General features: G+C 40.2%; 2 protein-coding genes across 3 annotated transcripts; both read left to right on the plus strand.

Moving 5' to 3' along the window:
* Window positions 1-37: 37 nt before the first annotated feature.
* ccdc93 (CCC complex scaffolding subunit CCDC93) lies at window positions 38-18,467 on the plus strand. Of its 2 annotated transcripts, XM_078286261.1 has the most exons (25): window positions 38-121; window positions 1,361-1,474; window positions 2,312-2,406; window positions 3,325-3,436; window positions 4,071-4,169; window positions 4,975-5,031; window positions 5,275-5,375; window positions 6,235-6,252; window positions 6,662-6,698; window positions 7,390-7,488; window positions 8,008-8,058; window positions 8,290-8,376; window positions 8,664-8,780; window positions 9,724-9,786; window positions 10,279-10,352; window positions 11,346-11,427; window positions 12,284-12,358; window positions 12,915-12,986; window positions 14,602-14,710; window positions 14,908-14,990; window positions 15,583-15,620; window positions 15,815-15,899; window positions 16,018-16,131; window positions 17,093-17,222; window positions 17,264-18,467. In XM_078286261.1, the coding sequence occupies exons 1-24, from the start codon at window positions 38-40 to the stop codon at window positions 17,147-17,149; spliced, it is 1,923 nt and encodes a 640-aa protein (XP_078142387.1). In that variant the 3' UTR covers window positions 17,150-17,222; window positions 17,264-18,467. The 2 variants fall into 2 exon arrangements, with proteins under 2 accessions (XP_078142387.1, XP_071773274.1); XM_071917173.2 differs by lacking the exon at window positions 6,235-6,252.
* Window positions 18,468-20,382: 1,915 nt separating this feature from the next.
* Window positions 20,383-23,047, plus strand: LOC139925697 (fibroblast growth factor 4). Its single transcript, XM_071917176.2, has 4 exons — window positions 20,383-20,566; window positions 21,427-21,555; window positions 22,280-22,383; window positions 22,865-23,047. The coding sequence occupies exons 1-4, from the start codon at window positions 20,383-20,385 to the stop codon at window positions 23,045-23,047; spliced, it is 600 nt and encodes a 199-aa protein (XP_071773277.2).
* Window positions 23,048-24,110: the final 1,063 nt, after the last annotated feature.

The following is a 24,110-nucleotide window of genomic DNA, read 5'->3' on the forward strand; positions in this document are numbered from 1 at the left end:
GCTTTGGTCATGTGACTCACCTCCACATCAGTCCAACATGGCGGCTACGTCTGTTTTCCAGAGGGTGAGAACAGGCTCCAAAATAGGCGCTCAGTATGACCAAGAAGGCAACCTCATTCAGGTAAAGAGCTTTTGATTTGTTTTTTAACCTTGTGGCAAGGCAGTCGCTATAAAATGGCGCAGAAATATGTGCAAATAACACGTAACGTCGGTATGTAAACACTGCCGGGAGCTGGGTTAGCTCGAGCTCGAGACTGACAAACAAGCTAACGGTTCAGTGAGAGTTAACTGACATTTCAAACGTAAAACATCTCAATATTAAGCTGAAGAGCATTTATTTGGGAAAAGATATGCGCTGACGAAGGTCTGATAGCAGGCTGGAATGTCTCCACTGCACCTTTTTGCACTTTAACGTTACTACATAATAAACATCAAACTAAGGATCATAATCTTGTGAAAACTTAGATTTTTCATCTCCCATTACATACTATAATCATAAAACACACAACATGTCCATGGTTTCTTTTCTGTTCCTGTTTGCAAAATGTCAGCTTGACAAGTTGTTTGTTTCTTGTTGATTTATAGCTACTTTTTATTGTGATACTTTGTTGATCCCCCTTAGATAGATTCATATATCGGTTCGCTAATATACTAGGCCGATATTGGGCTTTTATTCAGTGTAGGATATCAGCCAGTCAATGTCATCCACTATCATGATGGAGGTTCCTCCCTGACCACAGCTACAGACATGACATTTTATTTTCTTTGCATGATTTATGTATTCCTAATTGTTCAATGATGATCTTTCTTAATTCGTTTTTTATTTAAAGGTCTAACGTATCGCAGAGTTAGTTTCCTCTACTATTGAATAGGTGTGGTGTGTCTCCCTGCCTTAATAAGCTGCTAACCCTAACAAATGTCATTAGTTTTAGTGTCCCATGATGGTCTAAATGCTGTTTCAGAGGCTTTTCCACCCTGACGAGAATAAAATCTGGGTGATTTACAATTACTTGGAATTTTTTTGTGCTGAAAATGGAAAAAATAATAAATATATTGAATATTGGCATAAAATATCAGCTATCGGCAGCTGCAGGATCGGTATCGGCGTTCAAAAACCCATATCAGTTGAACCCTGCTTGCCTCCCTCCTGAGAGGTCAGAGGTCAGCTACAGAGCAGCACCTCTGCAGCTGGTAGGGATTCAGTGTCTGGCTCAAGGACACTTCAGCAGGGCGGATGGGGATGGCAGCTGACGAGGCTTGAATTGAAGTTGTCTGGTAGAAGTACGATCCCTTCAACAACTTAGAGCGTGTTGGTTTCCTGAAGAGCTGCAGATTAAAGTGTGTGTGTTTTGTCTTGCAGGTGGAAACACGAGAAGATGAAGAGCAGAGCGTCAAGCTGGCCGAAATCTTGGAGCTTCTGCTGGCGGCCGGATACTTCAGAGCCAGAATCAAAGGGCTGTCTCCTTTTGACAAGGTACACACAGGCTTGGAAAAAAGGAAGGACGAAAATACTTAAAAAGCCTTTATTGTAGTTGCTAAATCATTAAAAAAGCCGACATGTTTCGACCACTGTAAGAAGACCTACAGTGGTCGAAACATGTTGGCTTTTTTAATGATTTAGCCACTACAATAAAGGCTTTTTAAGTATTTTCTTCCTTGTGGTTATATTTTTATATTTGGAGTGCCTGGACTGTCCTTTTGTTTGTACACACAGGCTTGTCTGCAAGGCTGGAAGAAACTAATTACATTCACTCACGTTACTGTAATTGAGTAGCTCTTTTGTGTACTTGTAGGCTACTTGTGTGAGTATTTTAAAATCAGTAAGTGTGTTTAAGTGTGTTTTTACTGAGGCATTGCACTAAGCTACATTTTAAATCACATCCATTATAAAGTACAGTTTTTCTGGCTCTCCAGCTGCAACAGAAACTGGATAATCGTAAATTCAGTTGTGGAGCAATTCACAGTGAGAAAAGGAATCTGGCTTTACTTTGTTTGTGCACTTTATTTTTTTGGAATTTCCAAATTTTCCAGTTAAAAGAATCTAGTTTGACCTCTGTCCTCTCGTCCTTTTAGAATCACATGGCAAAGATCACAGCTAACAATGTTCTCTTTTCTAAAAAGTAACAGTAACTTTTACTCTGAGGACATTTTAAATGAGACACTTTTTAGGTTTACTTAAGTAGATTTTTACACCACAACTTTTACTTCTACTTAAGTGAAATATCAGCAGGAGTGTTAGTACTTCTACTAGAGTTGGACACTCTAGTCCTCTGGCGTCACTCAGCTCGCTCCCTCTGCCTCTCCTCCTCAGGTGGTTGGTGGGATGACCTGGTGCATCACAACGTGTAACTTTGACATCGACGTGGATCTTCTGTTCCAGGAAAACTCCACTATCGGCCAGAAAATGTAAGCGGCTGTCAAGCAGTGTGACGGAGCTTCAGTTAATCTAGAGCTCAGATCTGATGTACGGCAACAACTGGGTGTTTAGAAAGCTGATTTGGTCAGATTTACCTTTCAGGAGATTAGTGAATTTTAGAGCAGTTTCAGGTTGTGCCAGGTAGATGAAAATGGCCTGGACCATGCCACATATTTATCAAGCTTCTTAAAGCAGTAGTACTTTTTCTTTTTTCTTTTGTGCATTTGTTGCCGGTATTTTACAGTAGAGAGAGACAGTAAAGATTGGAAGAGAGAAGAGGGATGACATGTAGCAAAGGTCCTAAGCTGAATTTGTCTGAGCCACCAGGAACCCCAACACTAGTAAAACTTGTTGCTTATTCAACTACTACAGAAATTACATTCTTGAAAAAGAGTGGGCAGTCCTCCCACCTTTTTGTTTTTTTTTATTCTTTATTTAGACAGTTGGAAAGCAGAGAGGGAAACAGAGAAAAGAAATCTGTGGCAGGAGTCAGTCCTGGGCCAGTGGGACACAAATCTTCATCAGAAACTTAAACACTTGACAGGGTTTTTGTAAACTTCAACTGGTTAAGAAATGCCTGACATCTTTTCATGAAACATCAATAGTAAAATTGACCTACTGATTCCCAAAATGTGACCAAACCACATGCATCAAGAACAAAATGGCTGAATAATAACGCTGAATTTGTTACCTCAGGTTTCATTGGTTTTAACTTTTGACCTCACCTTGTACATACAGGTTGGTCATGTGATAAACTGACCAGTTAACGATTCACAAGAACCACCTGAACGCAGCTTAAATCCCCTGACTGCCTGATTCATATGGACTTAAAAGGCCAAAGTGATGCTCCATCTTAACTTTGAAAGGCTTGATCCGCTCAGTGACGAATCCTTCATGTCTTCCTGCAGAGCTCTCACAGAGAAAATAGTTTCTGTTCTGCCGAAGATGAAGTGTCCTCATCGCCTGGAGCCCCATCAGATCCAAGGGCTGGACTTCATCCACATCTTTCCAGTCATACAGGTGACAATTTGTCAAAAACCAGCCAGCTAGTTTTTCACCACTTTATTTTTTCTTGTTTATGGGTGGTTGAGTCTTTAATCTTCTGCATTGTGTGGCCTTTTATGAATGTTTACTGCTATAAAAAAAAACACTTGCACATTTCATATACTTGGTGAATAAAAGTAATTAATCATATGCATTCTGCTTCTGATTTATCTGTCACGTAATTTGTTACCTCTGCTAATGAAATTAGAGGGAGGGATTTTGTTTTCATCCCTGCTTTTATCTCAGAAAGTAACCAGAACAAGAACAGATTTGGGTGAAATCTGTTGGGCAGATTGTCTTTGGCCCAAGGATCAGCCGATTAGATTTTGGTTGTGATCCGGATCTGGGATTTCCGCTATTAGACAATTTTCAATTTTAGCCGTAACTATTGCGCTTTGTTCATGTGCTGCTGGGAAAGTCTTACATCTAAGACTTCTTAAACTAAACTTCACATGCTATTTTGTTGGGAAATCAAACCTGGAAGACAAACGATAAACAAATAATAAACAGACTGCAAGAATTGTTCAGCGTTGGCAGAGGTTTACGCTCCACCGAGTAACTTCTAGTTTGTTCTTGTGTTTGATCCGTTGTGTGTTGTGTTTCCTGCCAGTGGCTGGTGAAGCGAGCCATAGAGACCAGAGAGGAGATGGGCGACTATGTGAGAGCCTACTCCGTATCTCAGTTCCAGAAGACACACAGCTTCCCAGAGGTAACATTCAGGCTCAACTTAGCTGTCATTTACAATTTAAAAAAAAAAAAAAAAAAGAAAATCAACACCAGGTTCCCTCAACCGGCTGGATCTTTGCCACAGGGCCTCCTTGGTATACTGTGATGATGCTGCCACCTAGAGGCATTTGCAGGAGATTTTCATAGCTCAATTTTGTAACCCAGAAAAATTTGAATTTGTCACTTGTGAAAGCACATTGAGAGCAGAGCAAGAAACATCACCTTTTCATCGACTGGCCACAGTAGGATTCCAGTGCACAAGCCACTTTCACTGTTCTTCCAGACAAATGTGATTTTCAGAAGGGAGAACAACGTCCAGATCATGGACTTATAGAGAACTCACTTTGTTTTTCACTTCTTTGAGACTTCTATTTTTCTCAGATCATGTTCACACCAAGCATGTTCAGAGCGGTTTATTCAAACTCTGGAGTGTTTACTTTTTTAGCTTGGTTCATTTGGCAGGGGGGAACAATGACATTTGCAGTTATTTGCACCAAATAACGGCACAGTGATGCTCATATTCATCTGTTTCTTCATGTGTTCTGAACTAGTTCAAGTTCATCATGCTTAACTAAAGTTACAGAGACTGGAATCAGATATGTAGAAATATCTCAATCCTTACAGTAATATACCAGTATTTGGGTAATGGCTGGTAGTAATGTGGCACCTTGGTTGTTTAACATATAAGACAAAGAGTTATTAGGCGTGTTCAGTCTTACTGTAAACTGTCAAACTATATTTCAAATCAGAACTAGTCTTTACATCTGTTGTGAAACCCTCCGGTCTAGGATGAAGAGTTTCTCCAGAGGAAGGACAAGGCGGTCGGAGCGGTTCTGGATTTGTCGGTGAGTTGAAAAATCATCACAGGATCACACAAATTAAATGAATTACATCACCACTTAATTGGCAAAGCAAAATCTCAATATCAAATACTACTAATTAGAATACTTATGGAAATGTCTGCCTACTCACCAACAATAAGAACAAACAAAGTGTTTTCCCACTCTTTCGTGTTCCTGGTGTTTCAGACTGATCAGTCACTATAAATCCCACAGCCTGAGTAACTGCTTGACTGTGCATGTTAACAGGAAGTGTACAAACCCCAGAGGAAGTACAGGAGGCAGACGGAGGCAGGAGAGCTGCTGGACGAGGAGTCCAGGGTTCACTCTACACTGCTGGAGTACGGCAGGTGAGATCTCACATGGTCTCTCTCTCTCTCTCTCTCTCTCTCTCTCTCTCTCTCTCTCTCTCTCTCTCTCTCTCTCTCTCTCTCTCTCTCTCTCTCTCTCTCTCTCTCTACCAAAAGTCAGTCTCTCCCTCTCTCTACCTCTCTTTCCCTTTCTCTCTCTGTATATCTCTCTCTCTTTCACTATTGCTTTAGTTGTAGCTCTCTCTAGCTTCCACTCTCATGTTGTCTCACTCTTTTACTTGTACTCTTTCTTTACCTCTGCCTCACTCTCATGCTTTCCCCTTCTCTCTCTCTCTCTCTCTCTCTCTATCTCTCTTTCTCTCTCTACCTCTCTTTCCCCCTCTATTGCTCTCCTCTTCTCTCTTTCTCTCTCTCTACCAAAAGTCAGTCTCTCTCTCTCTCTACCTCTCTTTCCCTTTCTCTCTCTGTATATCTCTCTCTAGCTCTCTCTCTCTCTACCTCTCTTTCCCTCTCCCTAAGGCTGTCCCCTTCTCTCTCTCTCTCTCTCTCTACCTCTCTTTCCCTTTCTCTCTCTGTATATCTCTCTCTAGCTCTCTCTCTTATTTCTTGTCTCATTTCTTAATTTTCCCTCCATCTCATCTCTCTCTCTCCTGCCACCCAAAACCATTTTCCTTTTGTCTCTCACACAGAAATAACACAATTTAAAGGAAGGGTTGTTTTCCTTTCTTTTCGCTTTTCTTTTGGAAAGCTACACTTGTGAATCCTCACTTTCCCTACCTTCACCTGTAGTTTGTAGTTGTGTGATCTGATCCATGGAGTCGATCCATCTCACGTTCAGTTTCCCGTCTCTTTCTCGTCATTCTCTCATCCTCATCATCCTTCTCCATCTGTGTAATAGAATGTCAGATTACCTCCTGTAAGTATCAACGTGTGAAGTGTTTTTCTCTGTAAGCGCTGCTGCTCACACCGGTGTGTTTTGTGGTTGAACATGCAGGGTGGAGAATGCAAACCGCTCACATGCTGTGTGCATGACAGCTGTAAACTACGGGGCTGCTTTGATTTCGCTTTTATTGTTTTTATTTTGGATGGAATTCCTCAGAACAGACTGCTGTGAAATCGTAGTCGGACAGTGAGATGATGATTTAAAAACTGTTTATCTTCATTTTGGGTTATTATTTTATGTGCTGATATTCTCATGTGGCATGGTATAATTGAAATGTTTTTGTTATTTTTGGTGAAAGTTGATGCCGAGTTAGTTTCCACTGCCTTCGTTCTGTTTCAGGTGCTCATGAATGTTTTTTTCTTCTCATTTCTGTTCCCTCCAGGCGATATGGATTCAGCAAGCAGTCTAAACAAGACAAAGTAGGTGTTGCTGAAAGGTTGTTTTGCACTTTTCAGCTGTCAGAATTTACAGGGAATGATCTGGTTTCCTTGGATGAAAGAGTTTTCTATTACAATTAAGTAATTTGATGCTGCTATGTATCATTAAGAAAAGGATTGTCTGCATTATTAATGCCAGAAAATGCAGGATAAATGCCTGAAAGGAGACTTCCTCAAAGACTACCATACAGACAACTAAATATTCTCCATGACAAATATTCTGTTTAATGGCATCGTAAAGTAATTAATAAATATATGGTATGGTAAGTTACAGGCTAATGATTTGATGTTTATATAGTAACAAACATCTTGTAAATTCGGCCTTAAATACAGAGAGTGGGTTAACAGAGAGCATTTGATTCTCTTTTATCAATTATTAGGCCTATAAGATGCTGTATGTTCATCTCAGTTTTATTCAAAGCTTTTGCGAGAATATAAAATTCATGATGAAAGGAACTTTTTCTGCTTTTGCCTTTGCTTCTTACTTAGTGTGTTTTAAAGGGAAAATGCACTCGAATTCAGGATGCAAGTGTGATTCTAATCATCTGCTTTATGTTTTCAGTTTAATATCCGAGTAGACTAAGAAGTCCAGATTAATAGTTTGATTTGACCTTTTCTTTGTATCTGTTCTAGTATTTTCTGCTCCTCAAACTTCCTGCGTTCTCTTCCTCAGGCGGACGAGCGGAAAGCCTCATTGGCTGGCGGCTCTCAGGCCACGCCCACCGGGATGACGGAGGTGTCGGAGGAAGAAGACCTGCAGGCAGCGGAGGAGGTGAGCGCTTTACTGAACCAATATGCCAAGTACCTTACACATGACAGAAGAAGAAAGAAATACAATAAAAATGTAGCCTAGCAGATATGAGAGCAGGAGAAGAGAGAAGAAAGAATATTAAAGGTAGATTTTTTTTTTTTTTAATATAAACAGCACCAACCAGACAGAACCAATACCTTTATTGTTGTTGCTGTTGTAAGAAAAATGTAAAAAAAGATAACAGTAATAACTTATCATGTAATGATGTACTAGCAATAGTACTTTACTTATGAATCAGATATAAAGTTTGAACGAATGTCATTGTTAATCATGTACTACTCAGTTACAACTATTTAAAGTATGACAAGTACCTCATTGTTATTTAATTAATCATTAACTCATATTTAGGTGGAGTAATCCATAAAAACTTCTTAGACTTTAAATACTGTTATTATTTGATTTTTATCAAGCAAGTAGCAGTTTGTAGTTGAGTTTTAGTTGAAATAATGTTAATTAACGGTTGTTGTTTTTTCCCCTCAGATGCGCATTAAAACCCTGATGACCAACATGGCCGCCATGGCAACTGAGGAGGTAGAGAAGTCTCTCAGCTTTAGACTGTTTAGTACTGAATCGCCACATTACGCCCTGCTGGTCTGTCTGTCCGTCCTCTTTCTCTCACCTAAATTGCTGCACTAAAATGCTTTTGCCTCAAAGTTTGATGAGTTATTTTATTCACAGGGAGGTTTAATAATTGATTAAGGTGGACTGTTAGTTGTGTTTTGTTGAAAACGTCCCGGTTGTGACTGATTTGTCTTCCTGCAGGGGAAGCTGACAGCGAGTGCGGTGGGCCAGATAGTGGGTCTGCAGTCTGAGGAGATCAAGCAGATCGCCTCAGAGTACGCTGAGAAGGTGAGCAACATTAAGACATCAAGAAACATCAAGAAATTGTGATGTTATTGTGGAGGATGTGGGTAAAATACAGCCTATACATCTTGAGTCAAAAATAGTACTTATGAGAGATGCTCTTGTCATCCTTTATTTTTTAAAGGGTCACTGAATTATCTAATGAGTGTTTTTCAAATTATTTTTGCCATCCAATCAGACTGAATTTTGTCTTTAAGTTCTAATTAATTGTATACTTGTGCAGTATAAATAAATAAAAGTAACATTGTAATGCCTCCCATGTGTCTCCACAGCAGTCTGAGCTGTCAGCAGAGGACCGTCCGGAGCGCTACGGCCCGCTGCAGCAGCACCGCAGGACCGTCGCCTCGCTCAACAAACAGATCCAGCAGAAGACCAAACAGCTGGAGGAGGTCGGCACTGCAGTGAACTTCACTATAAAACACTTTCACACGTGTCATTTTGTGTCCTCCACTGTATTAAACCCTTAATTAGAGTCAGAGTCACTTTGATCGCCAAGCACAATAAATTTACAGGAGTCTTTGTGTCATTGGTGCAGAGACCAATAGACAACTTGCAGAATAACACATACATACTGGCACACAGTATAGGGAGCACAGGACCTCACATACAGTACAAAACATACAATAGACAGTACACAATACATACTACTCTACATATACAGTCAGCATTCAATAGCTTACTACATAGGACACAAAATGGCCCTCATAAAATGACTGCCATGACGTCATGTGGAGGCCAGATCTCCAGTATACTGTAATATTAGAAATGGCATGTTACAACTGAGTTGCGTGAAATGGTGTAAAGTAGATGTTGCCACTATAGAAATCCATCTTTGTACATGTACATCACTTTTGAATATGTTACAGTATAAGGCAAAAATATCAACCATGCTTCAAGTGACATCAGATATTGGAAACCATTTAGAAATAAGTTTTAACCAGGTTTTGTACTCTGTATTATTCTTTCTTATAGCTAATGGAGTTGAAAAATTAATCAGAGGAAGCATATTCTGTAGAGGGAAAGGTTTTTTTTATTTAACCACCATAAAACTATGATTAAATGAGCTATTGTAGCTGGTAGGGATGCAGTGTTTTGCTCATGGACACTTCAGCAGGGCAGATGCGGAGTTGCAGACATGGGGGGCTTGAACCTGGGTCTTCAGGTTGAAGGACAGTCTCCTAACTCACTCACTGGCTGTTATGAATCACAGAGGAAAAGTTGTCATACCAAAATGTCAGAAACAGTACACACAAGCACAAGAAACGACAGCAGCAGCGGTCATAGATGCGATTAACCGTCATTAAAGAACTGTGTTTCCCTCTGGGTTTACAGCTTCAAGCCAAACATACGGAGGTGAAGACGGGATGTGAGGAGGCCAAGAGGAAACTGACGGAGGTAAAACACTGCAGCACCTGGATCCAGCTGAGAGGCATTTTTACATTGCCAGACACTTTCAAAAGTAAACAACTTCATATGAAAGACTGGCATTGGGAGTTTATGTGAGCAGTTGAGAATTCAGGTGCCAGGACGGCTGTAGATGTGTTTGAGGCAATAAAATTAATTGAATCGTACATAGTTACATCATTTGTCATTTTGCTAGCTGATATTTGCCATGGATTTTGAGATTTCATACTTTTCTGTTAGATTTACTGTCAGGCTCCAAAATTAGGTATCACTATTTGAAAAAAACACAGTGAACATCAAGAAACATTTATTTTCGAAGATTGATATATAGCTTTTTGGAATAAATCCCTTTTATATATTGTTTCTTGAGGGACAATGGCAAAGTTTGTTTTCCTTCACCATGACTTTGAACATTTTGATTTGCGTAAGTTCTCTAACCAGAAGAATCTGGAGTGAGATCTTCACATGTGTTTATGCTTCCAGGCCACAGAGCGCTCAGAGAAAGTGGAGAAAGAGCTGCGGTCTCTGGAGGAAGTGGAGTCTCAAACTGACAGCAGGTGAATCCACTTTGACTTCTTCAAGTCCTTTAACAGAGTCTTTGTGGTAGCTGGTAGCTTTTGGTAATAACTGCCTAGTAACCAATTCTGCCGGAAGTTATGACCAACCTTATTCTTCTCATTTATTCCTTATATCCCACTAAATCTCCAGTGCAATGATTTCAACCCAGAGAAAGTTTGATGTTGATTTCTAACACAATGAGCATCATTTTGTTCAGTTTTGGATGGTTAGATGGTACAAAGCCTGTAGGACTGAGAGAGCCGAACAGACAATATTTCTATTTTTGGGAACAAATATCCAGAGTTGGAACTTAGCTAGTTTGACAAGAAGCCGGCTGGGTATTGTCAGCCGATTAACTATGCATACTGTCGACCAATCGGAGCATTCATTAAAACCTGGGTGTACCTGACATCATTTACACCAGGAAGTATAAATCTGTTTGATTCTGTCGACAACCAGAGGGAGCGTTTTTCAAATTTCCACAATGCTGACCGTGAGAAATGCAATTCTCATTGCACTGGACCTTTTTAAAGTTGGTTGGGAGTGTCTAGAGGAGTTTTTGTTCCAAAACAGAGTATGGGCTGTAAAGTGAGTTTTCACATGTCACATTCAGTCACTGGTATTGATCAAAAACCCTATCAAATCAGATGCAGGCAGATGTATCATGGCCATTTTGTAGTAAAAAAACAGTAAAACCCTTACTTATTGCCCCTTTAGTTGTTTTAAAGGAATTTTAGAACACAGAATGGCCATTTTACACACAGTGCAATTACAAATTTTACTTCAATATAACCTGAGACACATACAGTACATGTACACATTTCACCAGAGGGGTCAAAGTGCAGGGTCTTCTGCCCTTGGAGCATTTAGGAGTTCAGTGTCTTGCTCATGGACACTTCAGCAGGGGTTGGCTGTTGATAAAGGTGGACCTTTCAGTGATGGGACGGTCTCTCTAACCGGTCTCTCTAATGTTTCTGTGTGTTGTTTGACAGCTTATTGGAGAAGCTGAGGGCGCTGGTAGGGATGAACGAGAACCTGAAGCACCAAGAGCAGGAGTTCCGTACACACTGTAGAGTGAGTAGATCTACCCACATGGTTTTATTTCACACCCTGTTTACTGAGTGTTTCCTTTATCGCAGTGTCTCTCAATCTATGGGTCGGGACCCAAAATGGGTGGTGGGCCTTCTGGTTGGTCCCTGTATGACAAGTGAACTAGTATGTTTCAGTGAGCCTGCATCCAAGAGTGAGGCTTAGTTTACTCCAATTTGGGTCCCTAGTCTGAAAATGTATAAGGCTGCGATCACACCTACAGTTTGTTTTCTCTGGTCCGGACCAGAGTGGAAAAGTTTCGTTTGTTGCATTTTTGTATTTGTTTTTTTTTAGTTTCACACTGTCCAATTACAAGTGAACCAGGGCTTGTAAACAAAAGTCACATGACTTACAAGTAGCTTGTTTATTGGACAAAGTTTTGGGACCTGTCCTCCTGCCAGGTTAGAGATTTTGGCAGTGGGAGGAATCAAAACAAATCAGATTCCAGTTCCTGTAACTTCAGCTAACATGATGGACTTGTCTGTCTCTTCTTCTCTGGTGTTCAAACCAGTTAAGAACACATGAAGAAATAGCTGAACGAGAGCATCAGTCCAGACTTCATTTTGAATTGTCATTGTCAATCATTTTTGAAATGTGTTGCAACACTGGTCGCTGGTAGCACCGTCCTCCTTTGTCCAGCAGTTAAAAATGTGAGCAAGGCTCCACAGGCCAGAAAATTAGTTTTAAAGGCAGAAATCTCAGGACCTGGTGAAGAGATTGTTGTGCCATTAATATTGATCAACAGCTGTATCAACTCCAGCAGTTATATTATGGTCATTTTGTGCTATGGGGCAGAAAAACCTTACTTATTGCCCCTTTAATGTGTGGTTGATGTGTGTAGGAGGAGATGGCCCGTCTGCAGCAGAACATTGAGGATTTGAAGATGGCATCAGGAGACAATACAGAGGAGGAGAAGGTACAAGTCCAGTTATAACTATATCCACTTATAACATCCTATATATATATATATATATGTAACCACTTGTCTAATCAAGACTTTAGTTTGATTTTATCTTTTAACATCAAGCCTCATGTCCTTAAAAATACAGTTAGCTTTTTTAATGGCAGCGTTGAGTTTTTTGTAAAGAAAAACTAAATTAAAGAAAAAAGAAATGCATGAAACTCAACTATACCTTCCTTGATCAAGTAGCATTTGTACATAATTCTTTTAGCTTGTTTTCCCTTGCTTGACATACAGGATGGGTGGGGTTTCACAAGTAGGAAAATTCAGTGAGTGCCAGAAGGTTAAACAATCACAGAAAAGTCTTTGAAAGTCAAATTAGTATAATTTTCTGTGATTGACAACCTAACTGACACTGTGTGAATTATCAGATATGTTAACCCCATCCTTCTGGTACTTGAAGGAGACGAAAACAAATGCTCAGATTTATTTTTGAATGCTACTCCACCAAAGTCAGATCTGTTTGTACTCTTTCTATTCCTAATTTCTACCTCTGTTTGTTTTTTCTCAGGAGAGGAACCAGCTGATAGATAAACAGTACAACACAGACAGAGAGAAACTGCAGAAGATCCGTCTGCTCATGGTAATAATGACTTAACACAACAGTTAGATTAGATGAGATGAAACTCCAGTGATCTCTGTGGGGAAATGAGGTCGTCCCAGCAGCGGAAAATAGGCTGTAGATAAGAATGAGACAAATAGAGAGTACTGAAAATAATACAACAAATCAGCAAGAAACCGCTTCTTCACTGACAGATTTACAGGCTAGCTAATCATATTATCAGGTTCGACCGATGGGGACAATAGTTTGTGCAGATATTCAATAATTTTGTAGATTTTACCATTTTCATACTAAACAATATTCAGTGTTTTCTTCTTGTCAGGGTGGAAAAGCCTCTGAAACAGCATTTAGACCATCATGGGACACTAAAACTCTCCACTGAAACCCAGACTAATGAAATGTTGTTAGGTGGGTTAGCAGCTCTTTAAGTGGAAGGGAAACTCTGGGATACATTAGGCCTTCAATGAAGAAAAAACGAAAAAAACGAAACAGAATTGAACAGTTAAATTAATAAATAGAATGTGCAAAGAAGATCAAATTTCATTGCAGGTTTGACTGGATGATATTCGATATCAGTGTAACGCTAGTGCAGATGGACGAATATATATACAGAAATGTGTCCAGATGTATTGATCCAGATATGCATTGTAAACTAGTGACATGATAAGATTTACAAATATATCTAAAACATGCAGATTTGCATTGTAAGCTAGCTATCATCTTGTAAAATGTATAGATCTAGGTAACATATATACAGAAGTGAGTCTGGATGTGCATTGTTACATACAGAGATGTGTGCAGAAATATGTCCCAGCTCATATACATTCACCATCTGGTTGGCGCTTTATTAAAAGAGCCTTACAGTTCCATGACTGTAATACATTCTTAGTTTGAATGGTCCCAGTGGGAAACGAACCCCTAACCCTGCATTAATAGCAGCTTGTTTTACCCACTCAGCTACAGGATTTAGTCATGAAGCTGTACATTTACACTGAAAGCTCTAGACCAGTGTTTAGATACAGAGTAAAGGGGAATACCATTTAATTGCAGCATTTACATTAGCTTATTATGTGATAATGTGTTCAGTATCTTGCGTTAAATTGCAGTGCTATTGTTATGAATGCAGCTTCAATCTAATAGTGACCGTATGCATTTGGGCAATGTGGACAGTGTAAATTTCTACCTGTGAACAACAGAGTGCTGCTGCTGACTTGACACTGTTTAACTATTTTGTCAAGGGCCGCATTAGAAAACCTCATGTCTCCAATTTTGGTGATTTTCGTGTTTTAATTTCATTTGAAGGATTACATTGCCTTTTATGGGTGGAGACAATTCTACAACCTTTGGGCTTTTAAAACCCTTTTAAACCCCACTGGATTAACTCAAAAATCATGTTTCTGTTCATTCCTGAAAAGTTTTAGAGATGGAGATTTTTACCTGAAAGTGACAATATGTCATTTGATGGACATTTTTATCCAAAGCGCCTTACAGTATCATGGGTGTATACAATTTTAGCATTAGTTGCCCCAGGTGGGAAACAAACCCCTAACCCTGGCAGTGTGAGCGCCTTGTTCTACCAGCTGAGCTGCACAGGACTGTTTTGAGTTACACCAGATGTTCCTTGGTTTTCTCCCAGGCTCGGAGGAACCGAGAGATCGCCATCCTGCAGAGGAAGATCGACGAGGTGCCGAGTCGGGCCGAGCTCACCCAGTACCAGAAGAGATTCATCGAACTGTATGGCCAAGGTGGGCGCTCCTGCCTCAACACCTGGTCTAAATCAGGGTTGGGAACAAATAAAAGAAGGAAGAAGTCAATCTCCTATTAGAAATGAATGGCAATTGTATGTCTAAAAAAATGAATGGGTGTTATATATATTCACAAATTCTGAAAAAGCTGCTTATTGTGTATTTGTGTGTGTGTGTCCTTGTCTTGTGCCTCACAGTTTCTGCAACGCATAAAGAGACGAAGCAGTTCTTCACCCTGTACAACACGTTAGATGACAAGAAAGTGTATCTGGAGAAGGAGGCAAGTAATCACAGTGGTCAGATATCACCAGTATGGGAAATAAACACCAACTGAAAGCCATGAGTTTGAGTTCCAGTTTGAGTTTAAACATTTAGGTGGCTGGTAAAACAAAAACATGTTTCCTGCTCTAGATATCAATAAGGGGAAATCCACCCAAACTGACCATTAAGTTGCAAACTGAGACATTTTTTCTAACATTTTAGAAGTTTTGAGTCAAGAGCTTTGAAGCTGTAGGAAATTACAATCATACAGTGTCATCAAGTTGCATTTCTGATTGGAAGATTGTTTTAAGATCAGTCATGTTCCTGCAAATATACTAATTCAATTACATTTTTTCATGATAGTATAATTTCAATAAAGGTTTGGAGAGACTATGTCCATAAAGTTTTCATTCTACCGGCTCTTACAGTGCAATTTATTGATGTCTTAGGATTGTGTTTTCCTTGAATATAAAATTGGAAATTTTAGAAAAAATATCTTCTTTTTCAGACTAACTACCCAAGTACCCTTTAAATAGACTTGGAAAAACATTATACTGAATCCAGAACAGTTCACTTGGACCAGTATTTAATTTGTGCTTTTGTCTCTGTAGGTGAATCTGCTGAATTCCATTCATGACAACTTCCAACAGTGAGTATAAATCTACTTTTGTCTGTTAATATGTGATATGTAACATAAATGTATTTAGATATAGCAGTGTAACAAGTCTTTAAAAGCGTTGTATGTCAGCTGTATAATCTGCTGTGTTTCCCTGTTCTCTCTGTGTGTTTTATTTGTTTTATTTGTGGAAGTAAATAACCTCTGAACTCCTGAACTGTTTCCAGGGCGATGTCGTCTTCAGGAGCCAAAGAGCAGTTCCTGAGGCAGATGGAGCAGATAGTGGAGGGGATCAAACAGAGCCGCATCAAGGTTTGTTAGCATCTTCTCTCACAACCAAAAGCTAATGCAGTTATTTTACTTTATTTTGTTTCAATATCAGCTGAAAACATTCCTGTAACGCCTGGTTCCTTCCTGTCTGCTCTCCCAGATGGAGAAGAAGAAGCAGGAGAACAAGATGAGGAGAGATCAGCTGAACGACGAATACCTGGAGCTGCTGGACAAACAGAGGCTCTACTTCAAAACCGTCAAGGACTTTAAAGAGGTAAGAACACAGAGTTCACCTGCAGGGTTATGGATTCATTCAGCAATAAGCCACAAGTGGCCGGGCTTTAAACAGACTTTTAGAACAGCTAAGATGTGTGGTTAGGCATGACGACTTATACAAGTAGTGACACATTTATGAAATGGTGCTAAAACACTAAAAGTAAAAAACACACACAACTGTTCAGTAAAACGTTTATTTTTAATCAGTAACAGTTAAAGACCCCATGAAACGGCATCTTTGCCTCCTTGATTTGATGTATTTCCTGTTGAAACAGGATGTTGGGGCGGGACATAATACAGTGAGGGATCAATCAAAAGTCTAAACCAATGGAATATCTCCTGATGCAGCATGAGGTCACCGTTAAAGATACTCTGTTTTCCAGGAAGGAAAAGTAATGGGAGTTAATTTCATCGGGACTTTAAATAATATTTAATGGTATTCTCTCAACATTCCTGGGGCTGCACAAATAAAACAAGAAAGAGCTAAATTTTAATTATTTTATTTACTAGAAGTTCAGCGAATGAGAGAACAAAATATAAGAAAAACTGTTGATTCTGAGCCAGAGGTCTGACTCTCCCCACTGTTTTCTACCCAACAGCAGTTTACCTTCTGTACTAAATCTTATCCAACAGCAAAAATCCCTTCAGATGAGGGTTTTTGAGGAAAAAAATTGTACCAGAAAGAGCTCTGTGGCTTAACACCCGTCTGTTTAGTAGTCTTTGATGTGAAAAAGTGTGCGAACCCCTGACAGACAACATCACCATTTAAAAAAAATTAAAAAATCATCATAGCATCACTTTAAAAGCTGCTTACCCATGTCGATCATGATGAGAATTTGTTGCTTGCTTGCGCGTAACACCCCACTCATGACTGACGATGATGTGGAACGGTCGAGTCTTTTCCATCATGTGGTTTTATTCTGTTTATTCTGATTTTATTCTGTCTGTTCTGTCAACAGGAGTGTCGGAAGAATGAGATGCTGCTGTCCAAGCTGAGAGCGAAGGGCGCCTCTTAGCCCCGACCCCGCCGGCTGGTAAATAGTCTGAACTTTGACACACACCCTTTTCAACACTTGGAACATGTATTCTGTGAGCTCAGTTTAACAGAGATCCATTCCCCATGTATGGAGCTTTTTTTTTTTTTTTTTTTGACATTCCACACTCAGCTTCGTCATACTTTATGGTTGGTACAGCTGTAAACAGACAATTTCTGCCATTTATGACTCTGATATCAAACCCTGTGAGAATGTACTGGACTTTAGATTTACTAACGTGCCGTTCACATGTGCCACATCCAGTTGAGAGAAGATCACAAATGTACTTGCTTGGGAAAAGGTATTCCTTTACTGATATTTAATGTGTGCAATTATTACTTTAACAAGCTGTGTACTGTGATGTTCAACTTTGCACGGCCTTGACAAATACTAATATTTAGCGAAGTACAGGGTTCCTATACAGAATACATACAAAAACTGGAAATGTACAAAAAGACTGGAAAAGTCCAAGGAAACTGTTAAGTGTTTCATATATTTTGGTATTTGTTGCTGTGAAGAATAATCTTCAGCCATGGTGTGATTATGACACTATCTGCATAAATTACCGACCAAAATCTTCACATCTAGTCGGCAAATTAAGTTCTTGAAAAAGTATTGAATTGCAAAATTGAAAATGTTTAGGAACCCTGTAACTATCCTCTGAATCATGAAATTATGTCTGATGATATTATCTGTCAGCGTTTGCACACTTTGTACAGATGTCAAATACCACTTTAATTCCACCTGTACTCGCATTTTACCATCTTTAAAGCTGCACTAGGCAACATTTTTATATAAAAATACACCCATCTTATCAGCCTAAGTCACAAAATGGGGCTGCAACAGAGAAGAGAGTCTCATCCCCACTAATTGAGACCCTTTAGATTCGCCCTATTTGCCAAATTCTGGTGTCAGTTTGGACTCTTCTGCCCACAGAAAGTGACGAATCAAAACTTGAAACCAAACTGTCTCCTAAACAGCAGTGAGCGAGTTAGATCTTCTCCTCTCTCGTCTCTTTGGTTTCCTTTGGTATAAAGCATCACAGACCGGCCGGTTGGTAAACATGAGCGAGCTGTGTGATGTTTACTGACCTCACCGCACAGGATTTCTGGGTATTGAAGTCCTTAAATTTTACGTCACACTGCCATTTGTAGTGTGAAGTTGCCTGTTGCAGCTTTAAATGTAGCACTTAATATTTACATTTCTTTGCCAATGACACTGCTTTCATGTACCGCAGAAGTTAAGCCCACGTGTCTTACATTTATTTGCCTTTGTCACCATCTTGACATCCAACGACCATGTAGGTATTTAATGAATAAAAGAATCTTTATATGAACACGAGTTAAATGCCTTTGATTCGACTCGTGTCAGATATGATGCGTACTGTCAGACACTGTGTGCTGATTAAAGACAGCGTGCTGACAGACGTCACCGAGGCGTTTGTCAGAAGTCACATGATGGATCTGTGAAGGAAACATCCTGTCTATCACCAACGCACTTCAGATCTCCTGTCAGACACACGGGCCAAAAAAACTTCTGGGTTTTCAGCCCAACAGGAGCTGAAAAACAAAACTAACAAACTAGGACGACCTCCAGTCAGTGCTAATAATAATAATAATATTAATAATAATAATAATGATAATAATAATGAGATTTATTTATATAGCACTCTTAAACTAAAATTAAGTTACAAGGTGCTTTACAACAAGACAACAACCACCAATATAAACAAAAAGCAGTTATATTTTCAGAAAAGCATTACTTCATGTTTTTATTCCTTAAAAGGTCATATCTTCATTAGTTTGATACTACTTATCTACTTACCTCCACATGACTTGGACTTGAGTCAGACTCAAGTCCAAGAAGAGAAGACTTGAGACTTGACTTGATGCATGAAGAAAAGACTTGACACTTGACTTGACTTGGGTTCTGGTGACTTGGGACTCGACTCTGACTTGTACTTTGACGACTTGAAAAGGTTTCTAAAGTCTTGACTTGAGATCTTGTGTTTGTGTAAATGACTCAGATTGAAAGTGATGAGATTTGTTCCAGCAGACGACTGAATTTAAATTCTGTTTTCTGAATTTGTATGGAATGATTGAATTTATTGAAGTTGAAACTGATTATAGAAATCAAACTCATGATGCTCTTACCAAGTTTTTATCCTATTAAAACCATATTGCATTGAAAAGTCCTAGATATTTAGTTTTCTTTAAGATATTAAATTGATACTGGACTCTTGATTTGTTCTGACTTGACTTGCTGTTCTACATTTAGACTTGAGACTTGGCATTTATGACATGGACTTGACTTGATAATCTACATTTAGACTTGGGACTTGACTTGAGACTTGTGCCTCAAGACTTGAGACTGACTTGGGACTTGACCTCATAAAGATTTCAGGTTAGAAAACGGTAGGAATCTATTCAGCAAATAAAATTGAAGTTGAAGTTACCCTCCACTACATCTCTTAGCACATATTTGAGTGTGTGTTTATGTGTGTGTATTATGAGTGTGTGTTCCAGCTCTTATGCATCAGCATCAGAATTTGTTTCTTTTCATCCTATCAGCTCTCCCCGCTCTCCAATCTCAGTGATTGTGATACTGAACAGACAGTTTGCATGTCTCTCCCCCGTCAGAGGATTGATTGGGTGACACGGTTAAAACACTCTCATACGCAGGCTATACCCAAACAACAAAGCCACTACGTTTATCTGACTGTACTTTTCTCTCAAACATTTCTCTCAAAATAATACCTGGATCAGTTAAAACGGGTTAAGTTGCGTGAGTGAGGGTGAAATAAACTGTTTTCTGAAGGAAGCACCAGGCTCCTAAACACAGAATCGGGTGTATTAAGGCCATTACTGATACTTCATTGATAACACTCGTGTGCTTGTCTACACTCGTGTATCTTAATGTGTCACTGCGTCTGTCAGGGCTTCAGAGTAGAAAGAGGCGAGCAGGAGATAAAAGGAGGAAGTGGGTATAGAGGGGATGAAGGGAGAAGGCGGACTGAGGCTGTGGAGCAACAGTGTTTTCTGTCAGCGGAGGACATCGTGTTCAGCCAGTGGAAGAAAAGGCCAGACCAGGACCGAGTGTGGATGTAGACGGACCGGACGGAGACACTCTGGACCCTCCAACAGCGGATATGACCGGTTGTAGGTGCCGGTGGTTTGGTTTCAGGCGGGTTTCAGGCGTCTGATTTTGTTTCCTCGATGGAAGCTTCCACGCTGTTTCCCGGCTTGCTGCTGCTGCTGCTTCTGGTTACAAGTGTGTGTGAGCGCCCGGTGGCTGCAGAGAGACTGGAGCCTGCGGCGGCGGCGGCGCCGGAGGACCACGGCAGTCGCCTTCGCGGCCTCTGGAAGCTGCACATGAGGGACTCTGCATCGAAAGGAAAAGGTGAGAGAACAGAACAGCCAGGGGGGGAATTCATTTTTTCTTTTTGCTTTGCTCCAAGAATGCAAAACATCACTTCAAAAAGAGATGACTTGTGATGTTCGCTTGATTTTCCTGAAGGGTTTTGTAGCTTCTAAGATCACTAACATCTGCAGTTGCATCACATATGGCGCTCTTATGTGGTAGAAAACTGTCTTGATCTGCATTTCTGTGAGGTCAGGTTGTGTTGCATAAGCTATTATTAAACACTAGTCCTATTCTGTCACCTTGAGAGATAGAAACCCAGAGTAAATCTCCTAAACAGAGAACAACATGACTGTACTTCTGATGATAAAACACTCGCAGTTGACTGGAGTTCAGCTAGTGCTGTTTGTGCTTGGAAAGATAGTGCAGTGAGTGTAATGTCCTGTAACCCACATGTTAAAGAGGAAGGGAAAGTCATGTCACCCTCTGGTGCTTGCACTCAAAACTCACTGAGAAAAGACTGAACTTCTCCATAGGGAACACTGTGTAGATTAGGCTATATTGCAGAGTATTTCCATTTCATGTAAAAAACAAAACAAAACACAATGTTCCTTTTATTAATTGGAATTACTAACGAGCTGCAAAAGTCAAAACTGTAGTTAACCTGTTTTTGTGTTTAGTTAAAATGTGTTTTATAGCAAAATGTGTTTTAAAGGCTCTCGTTTATAACCTTATCAATTCAGGAAATTACTGTTCATGTAAAGTTCATGCCATTAATTGTTCATGACATTTTTGTGTATTGTCAGTGGGGGGATGGGGATTTTCTCGCGTCTATTAGGGTAACTAGCTGTCAGCGTGGCTCTACCCCAAACAACCAATCGTCTCTCTGTCCGCTACAGGTTTTCCTCCTCATCCAATCAGAGGAGTGGTCAAACAGCAGCTGCTTTACTGCCGTGTTGGGATTGGCTACCATCTACAGATTCTACCCAGTGGCTCCGTGGGAGGCGTCCACAAACCCACCGAGAACTGTGAGTTCAGTGGATACACACTAATGATTTAAACACAGCATATTAAAGTGGTGTGTGTGTGTGTGTGTGTGTGTGTGTGTGTGTGTGTGTGTGTGTGTGTGTGTGTATTCTGCCAATCTGTCTCACCATTAACCTGGGGCAGATTGGAGTTTTAGTTACATAAACATTACTAGGAGACAGAGAAATGTTGCAGAAATAATCTCATTGGTTGAGTTAAACCTCAGTGGGCGGAGCCAAAAACAAAAAGGTTTTCTGGCTAAGTAACGTTAGACTGAAGTCCAGTGAAAAAGACAAGAGGTAAGACAGGAGGAGGTTAATATTATGAAGCCTAGCGCTCTGCTGCTGACTGAAAAATACAATCTTGCCAAACTAAGTTATCTAGGTTAGCTAGTTAGCTAGCTGACCTTCAAGTTCAAACTAGCCATACTAGCCTATAGCTGTCTAGGTAAGCTAGTTAGCTAGCTGCTGAGTTTCAACTTCATGAATGCCGTGGTCATGAATGAATGAATGAGTTCTTTCTTTGCCATTCAATTTGCCAACAAGCCAACTTGCACTCCGAAAAACTGTGGTTCTTTGGCTCCGCCCACTGAGGTTTAACTCAATGAGATCATTTCTGCCTCTAAAAGTGTTTGTGTAACTAAAACTCCGATCTGCTCAGCTGGGGTTCCCAGCTCTTCTATGCATCATATTTTCTACAATGCCAAACTTGCTCCGTCTCCTGCAGGCTGGCTGAAGGTGTTCGCCATGAAACACGGAGTGGTGGGAATCAGAGGAGTGAAGAGCGGCCTGTACCTCTGTATGAGAGGGGAGGGAATCGCATATGGAGCGGTACGTAGTAACACAGCATGGTTTAAATGTGTGATGTGTGAGAAAATATGTGCGTTTTTATTAAACCTGGATCAAATAGTGTTGGAAGATGGACGGTAGACCTCTGCTATACTACATACTACCATCAGTACAAGATATGGAGTACAAGATAGGCGGCTTTTATGTTAACAGGACAGTTGAGATAGTGCCAAAAGTATGCTAAAATTACTTTTGAATACCAGTCTGTGATTTCCTTAACTTTCTTGTACTCCTTGAATTATCCTATGTGGCAAAACCCCACCCACCTGGTAGTCGAAGGAGGTTAAAACAAACACAAAGACATAACCCTAACTGACCCTATATTACATGTGTAGATGTGTGTGTGTGTGTGTGTCCAAATGACTATATTCCATTATAACTGAGTAAATAATGCCATACTAGCTTTCTTGAGTATTACCGAACAACACCGTTTAATCGTCCCGTTTCCCGTCCCCCCTATTAGAAGCAGTTTTCTGACGACTGCCTGTTTAAGGAGAACCTGGAGGAGAACCACTACACCACCTACTCCTCTCTGTCTCACCCAAGCATCTACCTGGCTCTGTCCCACAAGGGAGAGGTGAAGAGGGGCGCCAACGTGGGGCGCCACCAGGCCTGCACCCACTTCCTGCCTCGGAGGACGGCGTGATCAGTCTCCGCCGACTGGGGGAATCACCGCCTGAGACTTTGAGGTTGACTTTTTAAACTCTTTCAGCGCTTGAACCCAAACTAGGAATACGGTTTCTCCTCAAGCTACTTTGGGTCCAGAATCACAGTTTAAGAGAAACGTGGAAACTACTTGAGAAACTTCACTGCAACATTCAAATGATCAAACAAGATACTGCATTATTGTGAGAGACGATATCAAAGGGATTTTTTTATTTATCAAAGGACAGTTCACTGAGCTAAAAATGCTCTTTTTCAACACTGTGCTACCTCACACTCATACAGCTGCAACCATTCACTCCTGGGAGCGTCACTTTCCCTCCCAGCGAGTCCAGGATTCAAACCGACAACCTTCCAGTCACAAACCCTCTTCTCACTGTGTAGGAAGCAGTTAATCTGTCACCGGAGAAAACAGGTTTGCAGATATATCAGTCCAAGATTCGTACTGACTTTACACAAACTTCTCAGAACTCTTCTTCTTGAAGGATTTTCCGATGAGCAGCAGCTGGCTGATGTGACTATAAATTGTTCAAATTACAAAGTACAGTATTGTTGTTCTGATAATCCCAAAATTGCACATGCACAGCAAATTTTCCAGTGTTGATTTTTCAGTGACAAATATTTTGAGTTGATTGCAGAGTTGTTTTTCCACTCCTAGAGCTGATATGGCACTGGGGCGACTGCTCAAAATTATCTTAAGTGTTAATTTAACCTTGATGGGTAGAAACACTGGCACAGTGTTGAGTTTTACACTCTGAGTTAAATTAACACGGACGGTTTTGCTGTGTAGAAACATGAAAAACATTTGTTTCTTCCTTATGTTATTCTTAGCATTTATTTTCTTTTTTGTCATATCTGCAATATAAACAGAGATGTGATGTTCCTTGTGCTTGTACATCACATTACATGACTAGATGAGCCTGAGCATGTTTTTACGTTAAATGTCACACTGCTGACATCTAGTGTACAGACATGAAAGGCATAATGTACAGGTATGTCTCCCACATATCACTTTACCACCTCTCTCTCTCTCTCTCTCTCTCTCT

This window comes from Centroberyx gerrardi, chromosome 10 (assembly GCF_048128805.1).
Source record: "Centroberyx gerrardi isolate f3 chromosome 10, fCenGer3.hap1.cur.20231027, whole genome shotgun sequence".
In the NCBI taxonomy this organism is placed as follows: Eukaryota; Metazoa; Chordata; class Actinopteri; order Beryciformes; family Berycidae; genus Centroberyx; species Centroberyx gerrardi.